This window comes from Numida meleagris, chromosome Z (genome assembly GCF_002078875.1).
Source record: "Numida meleagris isolate 19003 breed g44 Domestic line chromosome Z, NumMel1.0, whole genome shotgun sequence".
NCBI lineage: Eukaryota > Metazoa > Chordata > Aves > Galliformes > Numididae > Numida > Numida meleagris.
Window position 1 is genome coordinate 64,191,276 of NC_034438.1, and position 27,510 is coordinate 64,218,785.

Consider the following 27,510-nt stretch of genomic DNA (forward strand, 5'->3'; position numbering starts at 1 on the left):
CGGAAGGGGTCGCACAGCGGTTGGGCAGCGCCAACTCCGAGCGTGATGGGTCCTTCTTTTGCTTTTCAGAAATCTGCAAAGTGTGGGAAGCCACTTCAAAATACATTCGGAGACAGCTACTGGAGAAGCGGGTGAGCCTTCCCTCCTGCTCGTGGCCCATCTTGCCCCTTTGCACCCGAACAGCAGGCAGGCCACGCAGCACCATGCCCAGGGCCAGCAGGCCTCCCAGCACCTTTCCCACCTCCGCCCAGCACTGCCACGGCTCCCTCTTCTTGTTTGTCTTTTCAGGCAGTGGATATTGGAATCGGGAGCTTTGCAGTTGTGCCAACTCGTGCCGCTGCTGGACCAGATGGGGCTCTGGAAGTAGACACGCCTGTTTTCCAGTTGAACCAACATGTCCAGACATTTTACAAGCTGAAGGATTCTAAGACCAAAATTCCTTGTAAGAAGAGTTTTGCTTTGCTTTGCTTTTGCTTTGCTTTGCTCTGCTGCACGACCCCAGCATTTTGCTCCATGCTGCAATCCCAGTGACATGGCAAGAGCAAAGTCTCTTGCAACCTAGAGAGTGCTGGGCGAGGGTGCACATGGAGTGTCCCAGGAGCCTGCCCCTCCCCTGGGCACCAGCCCCATCTCCCCAGCTCTCCCCAGCCTCTAGCTGGATGCTGGGAGCCGGTGGCAAAGCTTCCCTGCCCCTTCCGCTACCCTTCGGCTCTGCTCTGGAGACGTGGCCAAAGCGGACAAGGGCCACACCCTGCAGAGTGCTGCATGAGGGCCACAAGGGTGCTGACGACCCTTGCTCTGTGAGTGTGCCGAGCTGTGCGGGGAGTGACGTGGTTGGCCTGTGTTCCTTTTGCAGCCGAGATATTCGAACATCCACTGAACTTCGAGGAGATTGCTGAAACCATCTACTTCCGCACGCCAATCGTAGAGCAGTGCATCCATGAGACCCTGCTCTTCCTTGCCGAGGCCCTCCGAGGAAAGAAGGAAGTGGACTTCTTGTTCAGGAGGCTTGGCATTCTTTCTCTGAGAGGGCGACAGGTCACCATGAACTTCTTTGACGACTGCGCCCTGGAGCTGGATGCGACGGGCAACATGCTGCCAGCTCTTCTCGGGGTGAGCTTGCACGTGTCCGGGGCTCCCCGCGGCGCTCTCAAACGAGGCTTGCCACCTTTGGGAGCAGCAGACACACGTGTGTGGCCTCTGCTCACTTGTGTCTGTCCCGACACAGGACTCCGAGATGATGAACATGATTGCGTTTCGAGGCAAAAACAAATTCACTCGACGCAGTGTGGACGGCTGCATCGTGCTGCCAAGGTGAGCACAACCACTCCTGCAGCAGCCGGCCGGCCGAGGGAGCAGCTGCTCAGCTCACGCTTTGGGGCAGCTTCGTGCCAGGGCCTCTCTCCTGGCGAGGTCGATAGGCAAGAGCAGCCCTTTTCTGGGAGAGCTCCCACTCTGCCCATCGCTCGGTCCACCCAGACAGGGCAGCCCGATGGGCCAGTCCGTGGGCCATGGGCCCTGAGTCAGAGAGGCGGGAGGGCGCATGGGGGCAGCGAGGAGGGTCCTGGTGTTTGGGGCTGGCACGAAGGCAACAGAAGCTCGGGGCCAGAAGGTGCTGGAGACTGGAGGGCCCCTCAGCATCCACAGAGAGTCCTCCAGGGGCTCAGCACTAGCTCCCAAAGAGCCCTGCCAGCAGATTCTCTGTGTCAGGCACTGAGGGAGCATGGTGCCCTTTTTACCAGCTGGTGTCCTCTTGTTTCCAGGCTTGGATTGGAGAACTCAAAGACTTCCCAAGAAACAACTTCCGTCAAGCCCCAGAGAGAGCTGCAGCCGTGGGGCGGGGGTGCCCGAAGAGGTAATGTCCCAGCAGGCTGCTGGCAGGGGCTGGCACACTCTCCTGTCATCCTGGCCAGGGCAGGAGAGCCAAGGCTGCAGTGTGGGAATGGAAGAGGGGAAGGCCCTTGTGTGAGGCCGCGCAGCCATCCTTGCAGATTTGGAGTGACCCCAGGCTGGCCCTTGGGCAGAAGGGAGCCCCGTGGGAGGGAAAAGTCTGGGCCTGCACGCTGGCCAAGTGTGCCCAGTGCTGTGAGAGAGGGAGGGGTGTCCGCTGCTCCCACAAGGAAAACGTTTGAACTGGAGGGGAAACCTCTTCTCTGCTGGGGAAGTCGCCCCTGGCCAGTAAGCCCTGGGGTTCCCGAGCACCTCCCTGTGTGTCCCCGCTGCTGGGAGAGGGGTGAGAGAGAGAGCAGGATGGGCTCAGGAGGAATGCAGATGTGGGCTGAGTCCAGTGTCCAACTGGGCCAATGAGCCCCTGAAATGGTGGCTCCGCTCCCGGGGTGGCAATGAGTGTGGGTGAGCACGGCCAAGCAGCTCTGCCGCTGCTGCTCCGCTGCACGGTCACAAGGATGATGTGGTGGTGTTCTCTTGCTTCCCATGCGCAGTGAGTGTGTACGATCCGGTGATGCTGGCTCGGCGCAGGGTGTCTAAAGCCGTGAAGGCAGAGCAGCAGCACAAGGAGGAGGAGAAGAAAAAGCAAAGGGTCCGATTCAGGTGAGCCTTGTGGAGAAGTAGAGTGGCAGGGGGTGGGGGGCACACCGTGCCCTGGCTTGTGCCAGGCACGTGTTTCCCTTGGCCGTGGAGCCCATGCCAAAAGGCCCTGGAAATGACAAGGTGACAACAGCCACAGTCCCTTGTGCTGCTGGAGCAGAGGTGTGGGCTGCGAGCCCAGCGGTGAGAAACTGCTTCGACCTGTGCTCCCACCAGCTCAACCTGCTGTGTCTCTTTAGGTTCCTGCCACAGCTTGAGCAGATGTACATGGAAGAGCTGAGGCAGCCAAAACCTCCAGCTCAGCCGGGGCCCTCTGCCCGTGCCCAGCAGGCCTCCAAAATGGTATGCCAGAGGCATTGATCCGGCACCCTTGTATCCATCCCTTCTGGGGCCCAGCGCGGGGCAGGCGTGGCAGCAGCAGCTGCCCTCCCAGGGCTCCCTGCCCAAGCCCCAGGAGACTGACGCTGCCGGCGGTTGTGTTTCCCTGGCCTGCAGGCAGCGCGCTCAGTGCGCGCTCAAATCGAAGAAAGACGGCTCCAGGTGCTGATGGCCTCCAAGCGCAAGGAGGTCGAAGCTGAAATCCAAGGCCAGCGCAGGGAGAGCACACAGCGGCAGAGCGTGGAGAGAAGCCAGGTACAGTGTGGACTAACCACCCTCTGCGGGGACAGAGCATTTCCCCCCACTCCTCAGGAGGGGAGCAGCGGTCCAGAGCTCCTAGACACAGCAGCATTGCTGGGGCCACCTGGCCAGGAAGCAGCCGCTGTCTGCCCACTGCCCTGCCCATCGCCATGCGAGAAGAGCTGCTGCAAAGAGCACAGGGCAAAGGCAGCTGCTGGCTGGGCACGTGAAGATGAAACCAAGCCTGTGTGAGGCACCTGCCTCAGCTGAGGCACTGGGGCCTGCTCACCCGCCCCTGGGCTGAAAAGCCATTTCCTGCTCTTGGCTTCAGGGAGTGAGAGCTGAAGCCTGGGCGGAGTCTGTGTTGGAGAGAGAGAGCCCGCTGCTCTTCAGTGCCATTTCCTGCACGACCACATTCTGAAGGGCAGCCCCAGCTCCTTCCAACAGTTCTTTAGGGCAATCTCTCTTGCCTTTGCAGAACCCCTTCCACCGCCTGCTGGAGGGTGACCCTCGTCCTTCCTATGTCCTGAGAAGGGAGTACAACCAGAAGCTGGTGGAGCAGCACCAAAACACTGCACCAGGCACCAGCAACTGCGCCCAGGGACTCTCAGGCAGAACCTCCCACCGCTGCACGCTGCCACCTTTGCAGCAGGAGAGCTGTCAGCAGCGGAGGCGAGGGGCACCTTTCCAACGATGACATTTTCAATGAAATAAAGGGGAATTTACAGCTTCTGTAGTGTTTGCCTTACGTGATTGTTTTGTGCGCGTGAATTGCATTGCTTCTGCAATGACTTCAGAGTCTCAGCAAACCGGCATTCTGCCTAGGGAAGGTTGCTACTCCTAGGTAAGCAGGACATCTGAAGCCTGAAAGTAGAGTCTTAACATCCCACTGTGGGGACGCACAGTGGGTCTCGGACCATGTATTGGAGGAGGACGTTCGTGATACACCTGGAGCAAGACTGTGACACAGATGAGGTCAAATGTTGTCCAACAAGTTTATGACAAATCCTAGCCAGTTAGGCTGGGTACGTGTGCTGAGGCTGTAAGTGAGAGGAGGACAACTGCTCGAGGCAGTGATGGTGGTGGTACCACAGACATCCCATGAGAATGGCCAAGATGAGAAAGGAGGTTGCCAGGCACAGTAGTAAGGTCAGCATTTTCCCCCTCAGGTACTTGAAAGGCAGATAAAAGGAATATTCCAGTCCTGAAAAACTGGCGTTAAAAAGAGGGGAAAATCCATCCTAGGTCGATCTTATATGTTTGACCTTGGTCTTGCCCTTCTAGGTATACTTATTGAGGGGTTCTTTTCAGGTCAGGGGGACAGGCCCCACATTAGGTGAATGGACCAGCATCAGCTGGCCGGGGGAGTAGCTGTGTCCTGTTATTTTGCCTGTGTCTGCATCAGCAGCAATGGTCAAAAGTGAGGGAGCCTTAGAATGGGAAGCATTAAATGGGGGACAACCATTAATCCTCCAGCAGTCGCTGACTCTTTTAACAACATCGGAGAGGTGTGTGGCCCAGTTGGGTTTTCCCATTTTCAAAAAATTAAGAAGGCCATTGGATCATTCCACAATATGTTAGCTGGAGGGTAATAGAGAGTGTGGAAAACCCACTGAACACCTTCCTCTCTGGCCCAATCTGTTGTCTACGACAACATATTAAGGCTTCCCTTCCGTCTGCACCTCCGCGTGCGGGGGCATACGGGACACATACACAGTATATAGCGCCGAAATGCCAATTTAATGCTGCGCAACAAGGCTATTTATACCCATACACGTGACCGCCCTGGATACCCGTGACCCTAGAACCCTCCCCTGGTGCACGCAGGCACCGCCCATTTCATCCCACACCTCCCCCCTCTTTAACAGCCTCTTTAATATGTTCCCACTTTTTGGTTCCCAGTTTCCCCACAAGGCCTAAATGTGTCTTATATATACTAGGCAGGGCAGGTCCTGTCACGTCACATCCCGCACGCTCAGTCACCGCCTACTACATTTTTCTTCTCCCATGCCTGGAAAAGCCTTGCCCCATTACAGCGCAATCGCAAAATCCCTAGGCCTTTTATAACCTATTTCCTAACTAACTTATCTACTGCTTAAACTCTAATGTTCGCACATTATACGAGTGCGTACTTCATTATTAACTCTAAGACTTATCACAAGCGTTCGCGTAGTCTATGGTATTCCATGCGCTGATCAAAAGCTCATTCCATCATTCTCTGCAAGCATTGGTGCAAACATCCCATTAAGCATGGCAAGCAAAATGCAATGCAGATAAACACTAATAGCACTACACCAGCTACTTTGAGTATCTGGGTGACCCACGGCCCAAGTCCGCCAAACAGGTTTCTCAGCCAATCGCCAGACGGATCATTGTCAACCGTTATCTTCTGCGTATGTTCTCTCATCCACGCCACCTTCTGGTGTATAGACTCGCTGTGATCAGATAAATTGAAGCAACACATGCCTTCCACATCCTGACATCCGTGGCCTTGAGCCAATCAGAGGAAGTCTATGGCAGCTCTATTTTGTAACACCGCATGTCTGATGTTGTCCACATCCATGAGCAGCTCGCTCAGTACCTCTGTAGTGGCGTTTGCCTGCTTAACTGACCAACAGGCCAATCGCTCAATTTCCCGCAAGGCATGTGCTGCAGCAACACCAGGCGTTAGAGCCGAAGCAAAGATACGTGCCGTGACACTCCATAACTTGACGTCATCATTGCAATCCTCTCAAAGCGTATGCACAGACTTAACCCCTGCTCGCAGGGGCCACACGCTGGCCCAGGTGAGGACTGTGGGAGGTGCAAGTGCAAGGAGTGCATGTATCCAAGGACCCTCCCATCGTGTTGGATCTGTGACAAACAATGTCTTTGCTCAACCCAGAACGTGGTCGATCATGGGACTTGTGTGTGCTGCGTGAAGGGCCTCTCTATCACTGCTCCAACAATGACGAGGACAACTGCGCTGACGACCCCTCTTTAAGGGCATGGAGCCGCCCTTTCAGGAGCTGATGTGCGCGCTCCACAATTGCTTGCCCTTGGGATTTATGCGGGATCCCAAACACATGCTGGATGCCCCAAGTGCAGCACCAGGCCTCGAAACAATGGCTCTTGTAGCCCGGTCCATTGTCCATTTTTAACTATGTGGGAGCCCCCATTATTGCGACTGCAAGGCGTAATGCCTTGACACAGTCGTGCCCTTTTTGTCCTGTGTGGGCGGAAGCCCATAGCATACTGTGACAGCAGATGCCTTCATACGCTGCGACAAAACCTGTCTTATTTAATTTGTTTTCTTCTTTTATACAGCTTGTGTGGATATCCACCATTTAATGAGCAAAGTGCTCAACTATCTCTGAAAGACCAAATCACTCGTGGAGAATACACATTCATTTCAAAAGAATGGAAACACGTACCTGATCCTGCATCTGTGGAGAATGCCATAAAAGGCAATGAGAAATGAGAGCTTTGATTCTGCAGCTTCTTGGGAATAACAGCTGTTGCTTTAAGTCAGAGCTTCGATCCACCAGTTTTTAGGCTGCTCCTGACAGCATCCAGCAGAAGAGCAACTGCTGGTTTGTGCTTCCCGTGAGTAGGCGCTGCTGCCTGCCTGCTGGCCAGACTTTTCTGCTGGCTGCTGTAGGACTGGAGGGATCCTGATGCCTATTTGCTACAACCTGGCTGTCGGGCTCTATGACAACTCTCGCCCCGGCGAGGGCTAAGAGGTCACGTCCCAGCAATGAGAGCGGGATGTCCAGGACATAAGGCCAAATCGGCCCTGCCATCCGCTCCTGCGCATTGTCCTCCCACGAAAAGAGAGCGGGGTAGTGACTGCGGTGGCCCGTCACGAAACCCCCCACCCCACTAATCGCGCGTGGGAGTACTTCCAGGGCCCAAGAGGAGGGCCACACAGCCATTGAAATGGTGGTGACATCCGCTCCAGAATCAATTAAAAAGGAAATGGTTCGGACTTGGCTGAGCTGGGCCTTGAATCCTGACTCTTGCGTTAAGTATGGGTCTGCTTCCTAGATCAAAACTAACTTGAACCAATGGTATGTCAGCCTGGCTGACAGATTGTCCCTCTTCTATGCCTGATTCCCCTACTAGGCAGAATGTTGCTGGCTCCCTCCCTGGTGCACAGTATTGGACAGGTACCTCAAGACCCTGCTCCAGGGCTTTGAAGCCCGCAACCCAAACTGCCGTTGGCGGCTTTATTCGTGTCCCTGGTCTGGTCCGGGCCATGGTGCAGCCCACGCCTGCGGATTTTGTTTGACAGTCGGAGGGACCCATTGCTGTTGTCGAGGGGTCAGTCCCCCATTCCCCCCGACCTTTCAGTTTCCCGATGGCTCTTCTGTAGTCGGTGCTCCAGTCTTCTTTTGTGTGCAGTCTTTTGCTCAATGCCCTTCCCTTCCGCAACGGAAGCAGACGTCAGGTGTGGTTTGGACTGCCATTGCTTGCAGAGTTGCTGTTACTCCAGCAACCTGCTCAGACAAAACCGCAGCCAGTGGCTGCACGTCTTGAGCTCGACCGAAAGCACAGCCACGTGCTATGTGTTCCCCAGCTGTGGTTGTGGCAGGCAGCACTATTTCCTGAGCTTCCAGAGGCAGGTTGCTACTCGAAATAGCTGTCTGCACTCTGTCTGCAAAGGATCTGAAATGCTCCCCAGGTTTTTGCCTAATGTGAAGATAACTCGGCGACCCACTAGTAAGTGCATTCATCCGCTCAAGCGCTCGCCTACCCAAATCTGCCACTGCAATAAGAACGGCGTCTGGCAAAATCAGCTGTTCCTGAGGGGTACTCCAGTTTCCCTTTCCTGCAATGGCATCCGTCGGAATGTTGTGCAGAGGATGAGCTGGGTCTGCCTGCGCACGAGCTTGCAAACCGTCTACCTCTTCCTGAATGTATGCCTCAAAAATCGGTACCTGCGCCGGGGTGAGGCACGCCCGTGCACACTGTCGCCAATCGAAAATCAGTGGGCCACTAAGACTAATAGCGTCCAACAGGACCTGCGCCTGCGATCTGGTAAAACCTCCCTCTTGGACCGCCTTTCTCAATTGTAATAGCATTTTGTAATCTACAGGTTGCCACTGGGGACCCTGCGGTCCGCCAAGAAAAACAGGGTAACAAGAGCGCGGCATTGGCTCAAGCTCGCATCTGGAGAGCATGCACTCCCGAGCACGAATAACCCAGCGCACACCGGCTCTGCGAACTTGCTCTCGTGCCTGCCCCTGCCGTCCCCTTTCCCCTTCAGACGGCAGGTCTGTGCAAAGGCAACCCTCCTCCTCCCCAGAGGAACTGGTCTCGTCATCCGCCCAACGCCTTTGGGACCCCCCCATTCTATTTTTGGGGCTAAAAGCCCGCTTCGAGGTTGAGGGAAGAGGCCGCTCCGCAGGGCTAAATCCCGGTGTTCTTTCCTCAGCTATGCCCGTCGCAGCTGCACCATGGGGTGCTGTAACATAGGGCGGAGGCGCCACTGTAAAAGTGGGCGTCCCTGCTTGAGCTGGCCAGGGGGCCGAAGGAGTGGGAGCCCTCAGGAAACACGTCAGCGTTCCCCTCGGGTTCATAGACCAAAACTGCCCGTCATCAGAGATCTGCACCCCTGGGGTCGCCTGTCCCTGTCTCGGTGCCCCTAAAGGGGCTAAAAGCGAAACTTCCGTCCCCGTTTCTTCCCCTGACTTGCCCGTCTTGTTTTCCTCTCCCTCTGACCGTTCCCTTCCCTGCTCCCCACCAGTTTTGGCCGTCTCAGTGTCATCAGGCGTCCCCGATAACACTTGACGCGCTGTGGCATCGAGATGCCGCTCGTCTTTCACTTTCTGTATCACACTTCTCACCGTCTCCAGCACAGGGATGAGTCCCAGTGCCTCCTTATTTCCCGCACTTGCCCCTTCCCACAGTTCCTGACCCGCCTTCTCTAGTGCCAATCTCTGCAGACAGTCCATTGGGGACTCCGCACGCTGCTTGCGCAGCATCCACTGAAGGAGTGCGAGGCACTCCTTCTTATGTAGTGTTAACCCTACTTCCTTGGCCAAGGATTTTAGCTTACTCACCACTTCTTGCATGCCGAGCCCCATCACGGCTCTGGCCTTCCGGCGCCTTGCTCGTGCCCAAAATGACGTCGTCCGGTGCCTTGCTCGCGCCCGGCGCCTTGCTCGTGCCCAATATCACATCGGGGTCACCAGATGTTGTCTACGACAATGTATTAAGGCTTCCCTTCCACTCGCACCTCCGCGTGCGGGGGCATACGGGACACATACACAGTATGTAGCGCCGAAATGCCAATTTAATGTTGCGCAACAAGGCTATTTATACCCGTACACACGACCGCCCTGGATACCCGTGACCCTAGAACCCTCCCCTGGTGCACACAGGCACCACCCATTTCATCCCACACATTCTTGTTTGTATTAACCCTGACGTTAAATGGGAACCGTTGTCTGATTGTACTGAATTGGGTTTCGGGAGAATGCCAAACCTTTTTTCAGAGCATTAACAGTGTTTTCCCCTGTTGCTTGAGGGAAAGGTTCATCCTGTAGTAGGCCAGGGACTACTTCCACTCTTACTAGCATGTACTGTTTGCTTTAACATTTACGAAAAGGGCCAATATAATCAACCTGCCATGTTTTCCATAAGTGCTACTCTGCCCTTAAATGGAGAGGGCCTTCCTGTGAGGGGTTTTTGTCCAGGCAGGTACAGCTTAGCTCACAAGCGGAAATGCCAGCATGGCATTTCTCCCTAGTAACAGGCCAGGCTCAGGCTTGGGCCTCCTGATAAAGACTATGAGCACCAGGATGCCCCCTTTTTACATGTAACCATTCCATGGTCTCCCCAAGCTGTCACTGTCTGGTTCCCCCCGCTTCAATGCTCAATGGAGCGATCCTGTCTAGTTTATCTGCCTTATTCTTCCAGTGACCTGCAGGGGTCCTGTCTTCTTGGAGGAATGCAATTCTTGCAACGGAGTACGCACTTTGCTTGGCAGCAGCAAGAATCTCTTGCCACTTAACCTTCTGCCAGACTTGGACATGGTTGATTTCCCGATGGTTTTACTCCCAGAAAGGAAGCCACTCTGCACATCCTTTGAAGATGGCATATGAGTTGGTGTAGGTGTGCACACATTCCATGGACTGCGATTCATTCTGGAATACACTCCAAACAGCTCTCACTTCCGTGACCTGAGCACTTCCCTCTACCACAGTGACAACAGTGAAACTGGTCTGTACCTGTAAAGGCACAGCCTGATGTTTCCATGCTTTTCCTTCACACCTGGTGAAGGTGTCTAGGAACCAGACATTCTGTAACTGATCTGAGTATGGGGGAACAACCTGGATAATTGAGGTGAAGTCATTGTCAGTGGCAGAGGGATTATCATCCTGCATTGCAAGGGTGTCAGAATTCCCTCTGTAGCTATGAAAATGTTACAGGAATGTTCAATCTGGTTCCACAGGGAGTATAGTTTCTCTTCATCTTTAAAACTACGGGAATAAAATCCAGTAGGTCTAGTGGGACCGTGTGGGCCCTTCTGCCAGAGATGTATAGATAATCCTGATTAGCAAGCTCCCATTCTGTCTGTATAGGATCACAGGGATGGAAGGGGCCTAAGGCCTATTGTGTGACAGCTTCAAATATAAGAAGCTTCAAGTCTTCTTCATGAGTCAGGGTCCACTCCCAAGGCTCCCTTCCACAGCAAGTCATACTACAGTTGGGCAATAATGGAAAAACTGGGGATATGCTTTCTTCAAAAAAACAAGAGGCCAAGAGCATGCTCTAATTCCTTTTTATTCTACAGCATCTTATGTTGGTTGAAAGCTGAGAGGGTATCCTGTGGAATGCAGGCCACACTACCCTGCCACCAGATACCCAAAAATTTTACCTCAGCAGAAGGAGCCTGAATTTTGTCTGGAGGAATGGTCAATGCCACCTCTTCTAAATATTTGATTTTTTTATCCTGTATTGTTTTTACTGGTGTCTGCTGATCTTCTCCTATGAGGATATCATCTATGTATTGATAAAGCCTTACCTCTTCTTACTGGGAAGTCTGTTCAAGCTCTTGTTCTAATGCATGATGGGCCAACGCTGGGGAATGCTTTTACCCGCAAGGGAGACAGGTAAAGTTGTATTGCTGGCCCTCCCAGTCTAACACAAAATGAATTTGATCATCAGGTTGGAGGGGGACCATGAAGAACATATCCTTATCATCAGTACTGGGCATGATAGGGTGAGACTGCTCCTGAATAGCTGCTATCAGTTCAGAAATGTTAGGTATTGCTGCAGTCAGCAGTCCTGTGCTGACATTTAGTCTACAGAAATCAAAAGTTAATCTCCATTTGCTGTTTGGTTTCCAAACTGGCCATACAAGGGAGTTAAGAGGAGAATGGCTACCACAGTTCCCTGTTCCTTTAACTCTGCTAGCCCTGGACTTATGGCATCACATGCTCCCAGAGGTAAAGGATACAGCTTGACAGTAGTCAAGTGAGAAGTGAGATGTGGCAGTGCTGTTGGCAACAGATGAATATCTAGAGAGAGAATACCAAATGTCAAGTTTCTCCCTTTTCCATCAGTCCAGTTTTTGCCCTTCAGTATACCTATTCCTAACAAATTAAGGGAGTTCGTCACTACAGCCATGGGGACATCTTGGGCCTCTTCTTCCCCAGGTAACTGTAGACAAGTTGGACTGGTTGATCTCCAGAGGTTCCTTACAACCCCTGTATTTCATTTTTTCTCCACTACTTCTTCACAAATCCAGGAAAAACATCTGTTTTGCAGCTCGTTCCCTGATTACCACTTCAGGAAAGAAACAAACACCATCCTACACACCATTTCCAAAAAGCCGTTAGAATAAATACAACTGTGATTGAGTCACCTTAAATCATTTTCTGTGATTAAGTGCATTTGTTGAATATGGACTTAGCAGAGTACTCCACAAAAATCTCCAGTCTCCAGTGCTGCTACATCCCCAGTAAAAGAAAGCCTTGAATAAATTCCTTTCTAGTTATTGCAATAAGCTTTAGGCTAGCGCACATTTTACTTCCATATTTTTAGGTACAGAAAACTGAAACTAAAAGTGCATTAGAAATACAAACAAGAGGTAACACTTGAAGATGTGTTACGTAGTTAACCTCTGGGATTATTTAATAAATTACTAATTACTAACCATTTAAATACAGATAAATGAAGCCTCTTATTCTTCCTTAAATACTCATTAAAGATAACATGCCTTAATGAACAGCTGGTTACTCATCATTGCTTGGGGAGAAAAGCAATAAAATAGATAAATAATTAAATTGTTGTCTCCATCCCACTGAAGGAATTGAAAATATTTTCATTGATTATATTCTGGCCTCAAGCAGACAAAAAATTCGCACACACTACATACTTAGTGAAAACAAAATTCAGTGTGGTAAGCAATATATTGCTTAATAGCTTCTCTCCCGCTGAAAAAGCACAGAAAGATATGTAGATAAGGATGCACAGAGGTAGTTTGCCAGTTTAACATTAATGCATATATATTTTCTGTGTGTTATTTGGAAGGGATAGATATGTATTTTAATATATTCTATTTTCTTCTGATGGAGTATTTCTTATTGAAAAACACACATGAGTTGAAACTAGAAAACAACACTGCAGGAATAGCAGCTTTTAAATAGGAAAAAAGCCTCAACTTTTCATAGTTTTGAATTATAGTATAAGAATCTTTTAACATTAAATTGAATCAGTATGCATTTATTATACCATATCATTTTATATTTCATGCACATTTATGATAAAATTAATAAGAAAACTTATGATGTTGTCTTTTGTTAGTCTTAGTTTTGGTATTGACAGGTACCTGCAGAGATTCATTTTTGTTCATTGATAAATACCACTGAAAGAAAGTAAGACCCCTGTTTATTTTGCAAATAAAATACAGGATGGCTGACATAGAAGATTGATTAAGTTTCAACTACTGTCAGTATTCATTCCTAGGCATGGTGTTGTAGAGCAGTGATGATGATTATCAGAGGCAGGCAGTTTGTGGGGGGAAAAGTAGTTCTTATGTTCAGAAACATTTTCTGCTTTATATATGCTAATCATTTGTGTCTCAAATTGTTCCATTCTAATTAGACTTCCTCTTGGCTTTGAAGATGCTGTCACTGAAGATTTTTCCTGAACTGACTTTCTATGACAATCACTGCCTCTCATCCTGTTTCTAAATTAAAACAAACGAAAAACACCACATTTTGGTTTATATCCACAGCAAGTTCTCTTTCTGGGACATTGCAAACACAATGTATTTCTGCCCTTCCAGCACATGTCACAGACCACAAAACATGAGTTTTTACCAACTATTAAGTATTTATGGACTCCTTGAAATGCTGGGGCCTGAGATAGGCCCTGAATTCAAAGCTGACCTATAGATGAACCTTACAACCTCTCAGTGTATCTAATATATATAGTATTAGTTGCACGCATAAGACACCGTTCATCCGTATTTTGCCATCTCAGGATTGCTTATAATAAATAACTTCATTATGGATCCAGAAATTCTGTAGAAAATTGGTATTATAAGCAAGATAAATTGTTTGTGTGTAGAGAGATTCTTGATAGTTAGTGGAATTAGGTATAGCAGATGTCACATTAACATTTGGCTGCTGAGATTACAGATGAGCGACTATAGCATCAAAACATTAGGCAAGTTGGTAATGGTCTTCCTAAAACATGCTGCTGTCATTTCATAGTGCTGGACTTAAAGAAATCCCCAACTAAATACAATTGAAACACAGAGAGGTAAGGTATACTGCATCCAGTAATACATCATAATATTCAGTCAAGTTCAACATTTCTCTATTTAAAATACATGAGTATATTAAAACCAGTCTCGGGATATGATTTGGTTACTGAATAAAAGTGCTTACAGAGTGGGAAAAAAAAATCAAAGAAACTAACATAATTAACCGAATACGTAGTATTTGTTTCTGCACTGAAGAAGTGCATTTAATTTATGAAAACGGAATACTGTAACAGGTAACGATAAGAGTCCTTTGATTTCCAACTCTAATCCTTTGATTTATACATCTTTTTTTTCCCTAATTTTATTTAAAAAAAAAACCACAAAATCATTATGCCAAAGCATAAAATTTCAACAAAGTGCAATTGGCTTCCTCATAAAGACTCCCAACATTACTAAGCTTCTAGCATTTTGAGAATTGTGGCTTAATCTCTTAAAGCCATTGCCACGGAATTGTGTAAAAAATGTTACTTCAAATTGAGTCCTAGAAGTTTTATTGATCTCAGTTGTTACTGCTTGTGGTACGTACATGTGCTACCTACTCAAATGATAGGAAGGCCATACACCAAACTGTTCTCAACAAACAGATAAGGAACTAGCTTTTCAAAGACACTGCAGTTTAAATTCCAGGCAATGCAGAATTCAACTAAACTTTCCCACAACTCCCCACCTACCACCCCAGAATTTGTCTTCGAAGCTTTGCAGACTTTGCATTTTAAGGCAAATTTTCTCAATCTGTGGCCAGGTACACATCAGAAAGTTTACGCAAAACTGTCAGTCTCCTTGGGTTGCAGTCCAATATTCTGACCAGGTTCCACCCTTACATGTATCAAATTTATTGGAAGACCTTGATGTTACATGGGAAAGCCATTTCTCAAAAAACAAAGACCACCCCTTCAGCTCCTTTGCATTGAGATAGTCAGCTTCTTTACCACAGCCCCAGTCAGTCTGAGCCTCACGGGCCTTGCCCGCCTCCAGTGAGCCTTTTTCATCAGTGCACCAGGTTCCACTCCTAAGGGTTCAGACAGTCATACCTTGCCATCTTCCAGGTACTTGCAATTCACAAATTATTACATGCAAGAAAGCAAGTATATTCACTGGGAAAAATACATAAACAACATAAGTAACTTACCATCTGAAGTTTCACACAAACTATAAGTAAACTATAACCAAGCATCTTAGTGGTAATATGGATAAAGTGATATTTAGAATTGTAGGGAATGATTTTCCCCAAAACATTAATGGAACCATGAATTATGTTCAAGAAAGATTAGATGACTCTCTGAAATAAAAACTTAGGGAAATACTCCTTTGCATCAGTGACTAGTCTTTATTTCCAGCTACAGCTAGTTATTGCACTTAGAACTTGAGCAGGACTTACTCTCTTGAGTTCGAATACACATGCATCCTCTTAAAATAATGCAGAAAAGCACAGGACTCTGAAGTCCTATGTGAAATTAGTTGAGTATCATATATGGAAAGCATCCTATGAACTATGTTTCACTATCCAGAACAAACACTTCCGAGATTTAGGACCATTTTGCTTTAAAACAGCAAAAGATAAGCCAAAAGAAGAAAAAAATCTGAATTAATATTTATGAAATAATCAGTACCTATGTTTCCCCTTCTAGAAATTATTCATCTTTGTGCACATAAGGAAGAGACCACAAATATCTTCTGCTTATACTTTCTAAGACTCCTGTTTCAGCAAGTACTGATGCATTTCCCAAGCTAAAACATTAAAAAAAAAAAAAAAAAAAAGGGGGGGGGGGGGGGAAACAGAAAGAAATCTCTTTAGTAAGCTTCCTGTGCTTAACAGGCAGTGGCATTTTAAAAGGTATGCCTGACACATAGTCAAGATGCTTTGGGGCTCAGGCTCAGGTTCTTCTAATTACACCAAGCTCTCAGACAGTAACTCAGTCACGTGAAGCAGCTTGATTTAATGTCATCTCACATTCAGCTGGTCTGTCTCTGTGCAGATTCAAAATAGGTCATACCTTGATCTTGTCTAGGTTCTCTAAGTTTTCCTGTGACCACAGACTTCTGTTATCACCCTACCAGTTATCAAGGATCTGAAAGTCACTGGGCATCATCATCATTCCAGTCAGTTACTGTTTTTTCCCAGATGAAAGCACATCCCAAACAAAGAGTCCACAGTAATTAAAAATGTAGGTAATTTTTTTAATCCTTCTTTTTCCCAGGCTAGAACATGCAAACACTTTTCATATAACTCTCTGTGACATAAGTCAGCCTTATATAACTTGCAGGTCCACTTCCTCAGTGCACTTGAACCAAAGCAAGAAAGGAAAGGAAGCCATCCAGGGTATTCTCCACTAGATTGCTATCACTATCTAAATAGGTCCCAGCACAACTGCTCTAATTCAGCTCTTGCAACTGAACAAGGCTCTATGAATGTATGGACAAAAATATCAACACTGGATGTACATCTCATTTTATGTAAAAATTTTATGCAAAAGTTTAGATTACATCTGCAACACTGACCTTGCTTTGTTTCTTGACTTCACCACTTCCCTTTGGCTTCTTTTGTGTTTTATTGAATCTCAATCTCTTTGTGTCTTATCACTCTCTCACTTTTGTATGTGGAGAAAAAATGCGCAGACATCATTTTCAAATAACTTCCAAGGAAGACTGACTTAGCTGAAAATATTATCATATTGACAAGCCTATTCAATGTCTTTAAAATCCTGACTCTATTGAGGCCAGTGATTCAGGATGTTCTCTGAACACCGTATTTAGAAAGTATAGACATAAATCATTGAAACTGATAATTCAAATGTTTCTATTGGAGCAATTCAACATTTAACTGACATGTTACTTTCAAGTTTGCTTAATCTATAACCACTAATTTAATGGACAGATATTTTTAGAATATCTTAATTTTTATTCATAGGCAAAGTTTTACTCCAACTAGTAAAAATCTCATCCTCATTCAATTTAGGCAATTACTCCAGTTGTTAAGTGGCCTGAAACAAATAATGAAAGAACCATTTTCTAGTTTGTTCCAGATTCTAAATTCAGTCCTGACATAGTTCACTTAGCTATACAACTTACCAGGATATTTCCATTTTTAGACACACACAAAGCAGCCTTTTTTTTTAGCCAGTAAGGAGGTAGAGAGAACAGGAATTGCACTTGAGCAGCTTTTCTCAAAGAACACATGACTACTAAACACTTCTTAAAACTGCTTGAAAAAACCACAGGCCCCAGAAATACTGGAATGTAACTCTTTACATTTCATTCTTATAAAAAGAAGGAAAAGGTTTGTGAAGCTTTTTTGGAATAAAGAAAAATCATTACTGGTATAATGAGTAAAAATGAAATTCATCAGATTTGCTACTTTGGGGTAGACTAGGTGTGCTTTATGTCTCCTGTACTTTTGTCTCCATTTTCTGCTGGAAGCTTATTGACTCTGGTAAGACTGAGGAGTACTTTTGTTTCTTCGATGAACAGTCTCACTACCCATTGTAGTATGTCTGCTAGTGTCATCTCTGCTAACTTGACTGTCACACTCTGGCTCAGTATCTAGGGAGCTCACAGAGAAATGACCAGCTGCTCTGGGCCAGCTGGAAGAAGTCCATCCTACTCATAAAGCAGCTGCACCAAGGGAACTCTCCCAAGCCACTAGTAGCAAAGTCTATTGCTTCTTAGCTCCCTTGCTGAGAAAGTCAAGAAGGTGGTGCTGACGACCAACCTGTTGGCTCTAGGCTTTGTTTTTCATGCGGGCTCAGATTCATACCTTGAGAGGAAAATAATAATAGTAACTGGGGGTGCTTCCAGAATTGCTGATAGCCAGTGCTATGTGCATGTTTGTGAAAACAGGAGTTAAAAATGAGTGCAAATGAATTTAATCTTGTTAAAGCATCCTTTCTGGGAGACTTCACATCTTTCACAATGCAAAATAACTTCCAGCTCTGAAGTCCTTGGTGAAGGACCCATTGCAATTGTGAAAATGTAGGTTTTTTTAGTACAAAAGAACGAGATCTCAAAGTATTCGTTCTTCCCCTTACCTATTCTTTTCATTTTATGGTTATTATTACTTTCACTTCTTTGATCGTCACCATGTTTGGCTCCATATAAATTTGAAATATACTTTGAATCAATCTCTTTTCTTTTTTCTTAACTTAGACTGCACACACACTTCATTAACACTTCATTAACCAAGGAGATTAAAACACTGGAGGAGATGAAATACATGTGTAGAGGAAATAAGATTGGACTAAACAGGTACAGAGGACCTATTCAAAGCATATATGCCCTCTCTGTTTTATCTCATTTTACAGCAAGGCTTAATAATGAGCCATGTGTCATGTAACAACATTCATCATTTGGCTGCCTCCTACAGATACAGAGTGAGACTATCCAAAGTACATCAAAGACTGGCATACAATTTTGTCATGACAGGTACACTTCACCAGTGACCTCAAATACAAAGCTCAGCATTCCTCAGCACTGTCAACAAAATCCTGAGGGCTTCTTTTGCTTCAAGAATGCTACTTGAACTGGAGAGCACAGTGAATCAGGAAATTTTTAACTTGCCTTTTTCCTCTTTCTCAACATGATGTCGTTTATCTAATATAGTAACTTGCTGTTAGGAATACCGTGGGAGAAAAGCAGCTTTAAAATACTACAGCAAGGTAGTGAAGTCTCCTATTAAGGATCTGAGAGCTCTATTACTGACTTTCCCCATGACCTGGAACAAGTCATTTTTATCATTTTATTTCCAGTCTCTTCATCCTCCCCATCATGGGAAGGGACTTTTTATAAGGGTATGTAGCAACAGGACAAGGGGAAATGGTTTTAAACTGGAAGAGGGGAGATTTAGAATACATATTAGGAAGAAATTTTCTACTGTGAGGGTGGTGAGACACTGGAACAGGTTGCCCAGCGAGGTTGTGGATGCCCCCTCCCTGGAAGCATTCAAGGCCAGGCTGGATGAGGCTTTGAGCAACCTGGTCTAGAGGGAGGTGTCCCTGCCTACAGGAGGGGGGTTGGAACAAGATGATCTTAAAGGTCCCTTCCAACTCAAACCATTCTATGATTCTGTGATCTGTCTATCTCCAGTTCACATGTACACACAAGAATTTGTATACAAAGGTTTCTTTCTGCTGGTTTATGCCAGTTTCTTACTCTATTTGGCTGCTACTATACAAACAAGAATTTCCTTTCTTTTATGAAGAAAGACCCATGAACAAAGGCAGTCACACCCTTCAGCTTATTTTTCCACTTAAGTCAATGTCTTGCACAGCTCTATTTGTCTTTCCAGCTTGACAGATGTTGTACATGAAATCCCTAATTAAATGTCAGTATTTGCACTGCAGATCTTTTGTTTTCAATATTAAATTAAAGAGCTTCTCTTGACTGCAAATGCAGTGACCTTAACTAATGCATATTTTATCAAAAGAGAAAATCTTAGAGGCTTACACTAAAGCATAGCATCCTAAAAGCTTATGCCCAGCTTCTTAGTATAAAGGCCAGATCCTTTTGGCTAAGTGGCTTGAAGAAAGCAGAGAGGCTTAATTCACTCTTCAGCAACTCAGGGTAGACGAAAGTCTGAAATCCTACTGCAGGTGACAGGAATCGGACAATCTGTATCTGTTCAATGGGGTGGCCCTGAACTTTTGTTATTCTTTCAAAAAGGCTGCAAACCTATTTTGAGACAGGAATCTGTGGCACAAACATCAGCAGCCATGACTCAGGGGAAGAATCAGCTGAAGAAGCACTTCTCACTCCACTGACTGTCACTGGTACTTTTGGATGGTTCTTTATTCAACCTAAAGCAAAATTAATGCTGCAGCAAACAACCAGCTTGACATTTCACCTCCAGCCATTTAATTTGGCAGGCAGAGCCATTCCTGGCAATTTGAGATTTTGTCATAAATGGTGTTACTACTACTCTTTGTAAGAGTAGGTCTTAGAACTTCAATTTTCAGTCTATTCAACTTCTGCAAATGTCAGTAAATTAAAGAGCAGTCTGTATATTGTTATACTTACTCTGATCTGCCCAAAGAAGAAGTTTCACTAAGAATATATAAAGGATTTTAGATCATGCAGAAAATGACCACAGCGCATAATTCCTCCAGAAGCCCAGAAGACCATTAATGGTGCACTTGCTGCTTAGAAGCTATGCTGAAGTCAGACAGGTTCTTCTTGTCATAAACAGAACTAAGACATTCCACAGTTAGTCTTTAAATCATAATCATCCTGGATTCACAGGCCAAATAATCTCTATCCAATTATTTTTTCTTCGCATGCTTCTGTAGAAGTTCACAGGGTTGCTCTGAAAGTAGTGCTTCCTATTTATTTCCATGGAAACAACAACCAAGGCAAAGAGCACAATAATACTGTTTGATAAATTCTCAGCTGCAAAACACTATTTCTCAGCATAATCACCACCATTAGCTATGCATTTTCACCACCAGTGAACAAGATAAACTCATTACAATCTGCACCAGTGAAGGTGACCCACTGCCACCACTGCTGACATGCACCACCCACCGCATCACTGTGCTCACATCCACTGGTTGGTCTCCATCAATGTTCAGAGATATCTCTTTTAGATCAGAATTTTGCCTTTTAATTGCAGCATACTGTATATAAGATGCTGACTGATATTTTGTTTTCTTTAAAAAATAAAAATAGCAACAAAAGCTTTTCCATTAGAACACTCAAAAACAAAACAAGGACATGAAAGGTTTTAAAAAACTGTAAAACTTGACACAGCAAAGTGTTGTCTGATGATAGGTACCTTTCAAGGAGGTGTTTACTAGTTCTGGCCTTGAACTCTTAATGAGACAAGAGTTGAGATACAGTAAATAGTTTTCACAGGCAGCAGACTGAGAAATAGCACAGATGCAGTGGACACTTGTGATAAAATGCCCATCTGCTGCTCCTGCTGCAAAGGACAGGATTCAGAAGGAAGAGGATGTGGGAACAAATGTAGCCTGGGCAGACCATGGTCCCTTATGTGGGGAAGTAAGATTCAGTGTCCTTTGTGCTGCTGAGAAATTTGAACTTTCATTCTTTTTTATCTGTGTTTTCATTAAAGTCTTACAAACAAAAGTCTAAAGAGGAGAACACACACACACACACACACACACACACACACTGCATGAAAAATAAATACAGTAAGAGAGAGACAGACCATTCCTTTTTTAAACAAAGAGTCAGTGAATGCTTGGTATATCAAAAATTATGCTTAAGTGTACTCCCTTAGTCACAGGGTATAAAATAGAATGGAAATGCAGAATTTATTTGTATTTCCCCATGTAGAAATCTCAGACACAAAATTAATGCATGTGCTTTTGAAACAAGTCCCCTGTAGCTACAGCCATTAGAGGCAACATAATTCTGTTGAATACCTACTCCATGAGACTCAAGCCATGCAATAATTCACATTGCCCTTATCAAAGTGAGGATTTGCAGACAGATACTGTGCAATATGTCTGATCTTTTGCTTTTCTGGTGTTCAGAGGCTTCCTCCTCACCCTTGTATGAAACCAATTTTGCAAGTTTTCCAATCCAGAAACCCAAGCTTTGTATCTCCAGGCTGCAAAGTTCTCTAAAACCTACACTGAAGTAAAAATCAACGTTGGTAATGCTGCTGTTTTTTGAACACATAAGGACTGTACTGTAAGAGCATCAATAAACTTACATGACTGACTTCAGTCACCCTTGGACAGTGACAAAATCCCAGCTTTACACTCAATTTGTTGATGTGGTGAATGCACTTGTTACCAGCACTTTCAGTGTGTTAAGAAGCAGAACTAGAACAGTTACAAACATATTAAAAGCACAATTTTGACTTACTCCAGAATTCATTAATGAGTTTACTTCGAGACTTTAAAAAATCTTTTCAAGCACATATGTTGTTAAACAGGCGTGAATTAACTGGAGACTGTCAAGCCTGACATATTGAAATGTTTTACTCTAAACATCACTCATTTATTTTTCTAATCAGAGCCAGTAATAGGCTGAGGAGGATAATCACCAGGTTAATTACAGTGTCTTGCTGTGTTTGAAAAATTCCATTTGACTAAATGTCTTGAAAGATTGTACGTAAGCTTAACATTTTAATCAGACAGCATCAGTTACTACAGCCTATTTTCCAATCAACACTGCAGTTACAGATTAGCCAGCACGACTTAGAAGCTGGTAATGGCTACTGATAAGGATCTGCTTTAAAATATAAGAATTATGAAGAAAATGAAAATGAGTTTATAGTCTTTTTAAAGAGGTATATACCATCTAGAACATAACATAACAGCTGTAGTTACATATCATTGCATGTAAGTATCTGAAATCACAAAACAGTAATATATATCAAGGGCATAATTATTTTATTTTGTAATTAAATAAAATAACCCATTTTAAGGTTGTACTTTTTTTTCAGTTTCAGTGCATGGGAAAGGGCACAGCCTAGGGACCACAAAGGAACTCTTCCCCTTTGGACAGTAGAGAATAGGTACCATAGGACATGTAGAGGTAGCTAGATTCCACAATCTTAATTCAACATACTCAAATTCATACTGTGATTGCATGTATGCAAATTCAGATAGCTATTCCCCAAGCATGGTCATGAAGTATTGCTGGCATTACGTGCTCTTTGTTGGGAAATCTTTTTGTTGCTCTTGCTGCAAGCTGTCAGATATAGTCCCAGTGAAAATACCTGCCAGGAAAACACTTAGTTCTTTGTCAATCATTTAAATGCCAGAGTTGGAAACACAGCTTGCCACCATGAGCTAAACTCTCTGTGATTATCCCCTACTGCTCTGCTCTGTGAGCTCCTTAACGCATGAAGAATTCAGCATGGGAAAACAAAGGATCAAATAATGGCTGCGAAGAAGTAACTCTCTGGCTTTTAAGAGTTTAAAGTTAGTTGCTAAAATGTAAACATGACTGGCAAGATAGTCAGTGCTTCACAGAAAAGCTGTTTCTTAATATTAGTCTTCATCTTAACTGACACACACAAAAAAAGATTTCCCTTAAATTTTTGTCATTTATGAAAGAATGGGAAGTGTGTAATATACCTAGGTAGCTCCAAAAGTAATGCCTCCTATTTATTTCCATGGAAACTACAACAGATACAAAGAGCATCAATGAATGCCACTGAGAGCCACATTTTCTGCGTGGATTAATTCAATTTTCCACCTTTGCTTCACATGCACTTCCATAGCAGACATCATTCTGTTGGACTGCCCCTCTGCTGCCATCTCTCATACGGCAACAACATGTAACCAGATATGAGTAGGAAGCCTCAACCTCTACTGCCATACCATTGCCTCATAAAATGTCATAAAATAGGAGTCATTACTTTTGGAGCAGCCTTCATAGTGTTACCACACATGAAAAGTGGAATATGTATAGCTCCACCTGTAGCCATATTGCAGATGATATTTGAATAAATTCTTCCAAAGCACTGAAACTTTTTCACTACTAGAGGGAGCAAGGAGAGAAAACTTTCATCTCCAACTTCCAAAACCACAGCATTCTGAAGCTAGGAAGGAAGACAAAAGTGCCTTTATTTTTTAGTATAAATTGGAGCTGTCACATGGGAGAATTGCTTCTATGTTGGATTTAGCTTTCTAAACTGAATTAACAACTGATTTCCATCACACTAATCTGTAGCTCTGACTCTAGCAAGTGACATTACACAGCTGTGGAAAGATCCTACAGTACTAACAAATCTGTGCTCTTCAAGAATTTCATATTTTATTTTCATTCTGGTTGGGAATTAAATTGCAAGGATAAAAGACTATTCTATTGCAGAAGAAATTCTGCAGAAAGAAGAAGTCTTCTAGAAATCAAAGTGTGCAGAAAAAATCAAGCAGAAAATAAAACTGGCATTCCAATGAATTTGAGTATTTCTATGATTTATCACTTTCCGTTGTAATACTTGTTACAAAACATAATGAAACCATTTCCCTCAGTGGCCTATATATGTATATATTGATATATATGCATATAAGCAAAAATAATTAATATGTTTGTATCTTCTTTCTTTTCACTGACCAGCACATTTCCTCAGTGGAACTGTTTTTCATTCATGCCAAAATATTTTGACAATATTTATTTCATGATTTTTACATCTCTTACAACAAACTAGGCCAGAAGAAATAATATTTTAAATCTTTAGTTTAATGACCTTAATGAAAGTCTTCAAGAAAAGGCAGAAGTGATACGCTATAATGATACACCAGTATCTCCCCATTAATTTTAGTTCAGTAACATATGGTTAAACATCCTATAAATAATAATGCCTTAATGTGGGGGTGCAACTGTCCAAAAACAGCCCAAAGCAAATTAACTTTCATATATGACATCCAAACTTTGCCACAATAATTCTGATCCTCACTTAATTTGGGACAAGAGTCAAATGACTAAAATGCCATATCATTCCACAAAAATTAAGCACCAGTTCATTTATGTTGTTTATAACAGAAGGAAAACTGGAGCCTAACGTAATGCAAAAGGACCATTAGAGACAATGCAAAGTGTAGTATAAAAGATCAGATTAAACTTATTCTATTATTCCAGTGCGTGTATATTCAAGCATCCACACCCTGTACTTCTTCACACCATTTTTCCTTTCCTTTTTCATCACCAAAACTTTATTGCAAGGCATGCATCAAGTTAAAAACCTTGAATTAATCTGTTCTGCATTTAATTTCTTATCTCCTCTACTAGTAAGTAAACAAGAAAATCTCCTTTCTAATTATGTGTATCATCTCCTTGTAAAATTTCTGGTTCATTTTCCTGCTGTATTGTTCTTTGATTAAGACGTACGATAACTAAGTTCCCATTGTGAAGCTTGCCCCAGGATTTTCTCAACAGAATAGGGTAGGTTTATGCAGGCAAGAAACTGTAATATGTTGTTAAAAAGCTAAAGACAAAGAGGTTCTCTTTCAATTTGTACATTCTTACCTGTTACACTAAGCATGGAGAAGGTGATTACAACAGTTTTTCTGTCATGATCATCTTTCACATAAAGACAAGCTATAAAAGGAGTTTCTTAAGTCATACAAAAGAATTGCAATTAAATGTGTTAAATATCTGAATATCTCATGTCATTAATACATTTATCCTGAGAGTATTAATGAGGTCAAGATGGTTCATCTCTGAATGGGAGGCATCTAAGGCAATAAAAGATTTTCTCAAGGTCACACCAGGCAGTCATGACACAATAAAATATAAAACTCTCACACTTCAGTACTGTAAGGTCGTATCTTAAACATTGCATTATTTTGTCTTCATATACTGACCCCCAACTGCTTAATGTTTGGTAGAATTTCTTTATTACCTTTGAAGATGACTTTCTAACTAATTCCATCAGGAAGGCAGGAAACTTCTGCCACCTCAAGCACCAGACTTCTGTTTCCAAATTGAGTCTCAGAAGTCTGAGCCCATGCCATTTCCCAGGGATATACTTTACTGACCATCACCTTAACTAGGTACAGAGCCCAGTCAGAGGCTGCTGGGGAACACTGATCAAAACAGAAAGAATAAAAGGTAATATACCTTCTTCACCCTTTAGCTTTTTATTCAGAAGCAAATCCATATTCCCATATGCTTAGAATTTAAGCTAGTCCTGTTTCCCAAGGATTGGCTACTTTCCTCTATGCTAACCAGCTATACTTCAATGGAAAGTGCAGACTGATTTTGGAGTACATCTCAAGCTTAGCAGAAGTAGCCTTTGGTTTGTGTTTAAAATAGTGCTAATAGCAGGAAAACCAAAAACTCACCTGGTAAAGGGATTTCATGTAAAATCAATCTCAAGTATCCAAATTACTGGCTTTTGTTTGTTAATAGCATTTGCTATTGGCATTCAATTTTTTTTTAACCTTTTTATTTTATGGACTATTTTCTACCATTCTTCCTTTTATGTGCTGCATATTAGGAGAATAGGATTAAATTGGCACTACTGTGACCAGTTTCTGTTATTAACAACCTTGCAAAGAAACTAACTAAGCCATGCCCCATCTGCCAATGAGATTCACCTGATGTCCCCTCTTAGGCCTTCTAAACCTGCAACCCAGGGAATTCTCGTTTTTTGTTTTCACTGAATCTTTTGCTCACAGACAAATATTTGAAGGGGTGTTTTACTTGCTAATGGTCTCTGGTATATAAGATATTAGAGAGGTTAAGCAATGAAGTTAGACATACTAGCTCTGTAATCTTGGTTCCAGCTGTTAATCTCTGTAAGTTGACCAGATGAGCCATAACAGGCCAAGGATGAGCCCTGCAGAAATGAAAGCCAGTAGCTTATGACTAAGATGTGCATTTGGAGAAACCTTCCCCACTGAGAGTCTTTCATTAAAGAACAGGCTGATATTTATCTTCATTGCTTTTACGGTAAAGCAACAAACCTTTTGCATAGTGATATCAATCCAGTGGTGCCAGTATTTCCCTTACAGGTGCTGATGAAGGGCCCCTTTCACGGGTCTGATTGCAGATCCTGACTCCCAGACTTTAAACACTACTTCCTGTGCTCTCTCTGAGTCCTGAAAATAATTGCAAACATGCACTGAAATGCTAAATTAATTCAACAGGTTTACCTAGACTGTATGAAATAAATCATATGTTTCATTTCTTGGAGCATCAAAGCCTTCTTAATACTGCTGTTCTGCTGCCACTAGACATTAGTTATGGTCAAATGTTAGGAATTCCCTTCTGAGTTTAATGAGCCATAGATTGACAGTCACATTTCCCTAAGCGTCCCAATCTGACTGGCATTATCATTCCACCTATGAGGTGACTCAGATGTACCTTCCTCATACATAACACAAACCACTGTATTATTGTGAACAAATTTCACCAGAAGGCATTAAACTCTTTCCTCGGTCTGGTGGAATATCAATAATGTAATAAGATTCTGTGTTAGGAAAAGCAGTTTTTTACTTATGTCTTGAAACAGATAGTCCTAAAATACACTGACCTCCAAGAAGTCAGTAAAGCTGGAGAAATGAAAATAACCACAGTTCGTGCTATAGTACTGAAAAACAAAATTATTAGTTTAAGATGCTATCTTCCTGAATCCATTCATAATCAAAAGAAAATGAAGAAAATGTCATGTTTTCCTTGCAGACAAAGACAAAAAACGGCTAGAAATTTATGCTATGGCGTATACAAGGATTGCAAGAGCATGTGTTGTTAAGTGTGCCAAAGTACAAGGGCTGCTCTGAAAGGAATGCCTCTTGTTCTGTCTCTGCCTCCCCCTGCCACCATGCCATAATAGCAGCATCACTTCCCCACCAAGTGGCCCAGCCCAGCCCCAAGCATGCTCCCATCACTCAGCAACAGCTGAAAGTGCTGGACTAACCAGCAGCTGCTATGATCAAAAGAGACTGAAAATCAACTAATTTAGAGGGAATTCAGTATAGAAAGTCAGATGTCACCACTTAGATCCCAACTGTTTGGAGAGCAGTGACACTGTATCCTTTGCCACCAGATAGGAATGTAAGAGAAATGAAGTACCTTAAATGCATCATCAGAACCAGAGAAAGGTCACCGTACCCCACAGGAAGATCTGAGAAAACTTAGAGCAAAATTCAACTGGAAGTAACAGTTTT

The 27,510-nt window shown here is 44.2% G+C and overlaps 1 protein-coding gene across 1 annotated transcript in view; it reads left to right on the plus strand.

Moving 5' to 3' along the window:
* LOC110390222 (coiled-coil domain-containing protein 81-like) overlaps positions 1–3,897 on the plus strand; it is a 9,133-nt gene extending 5,236 nt beyond the window's left edge. Inside the window, exon 10 of the mRNA XM_021381458.1 lies at positions 3,644–3,897. Coding sequence (XP_021237133.1) covers positions 3,644–3,862 — 219 coding nt within the window. The 3' untranslated portion in view covers positions 3,863–3,897. The remainder of the gene's footprint in view (positions 1–3,643) is intronic.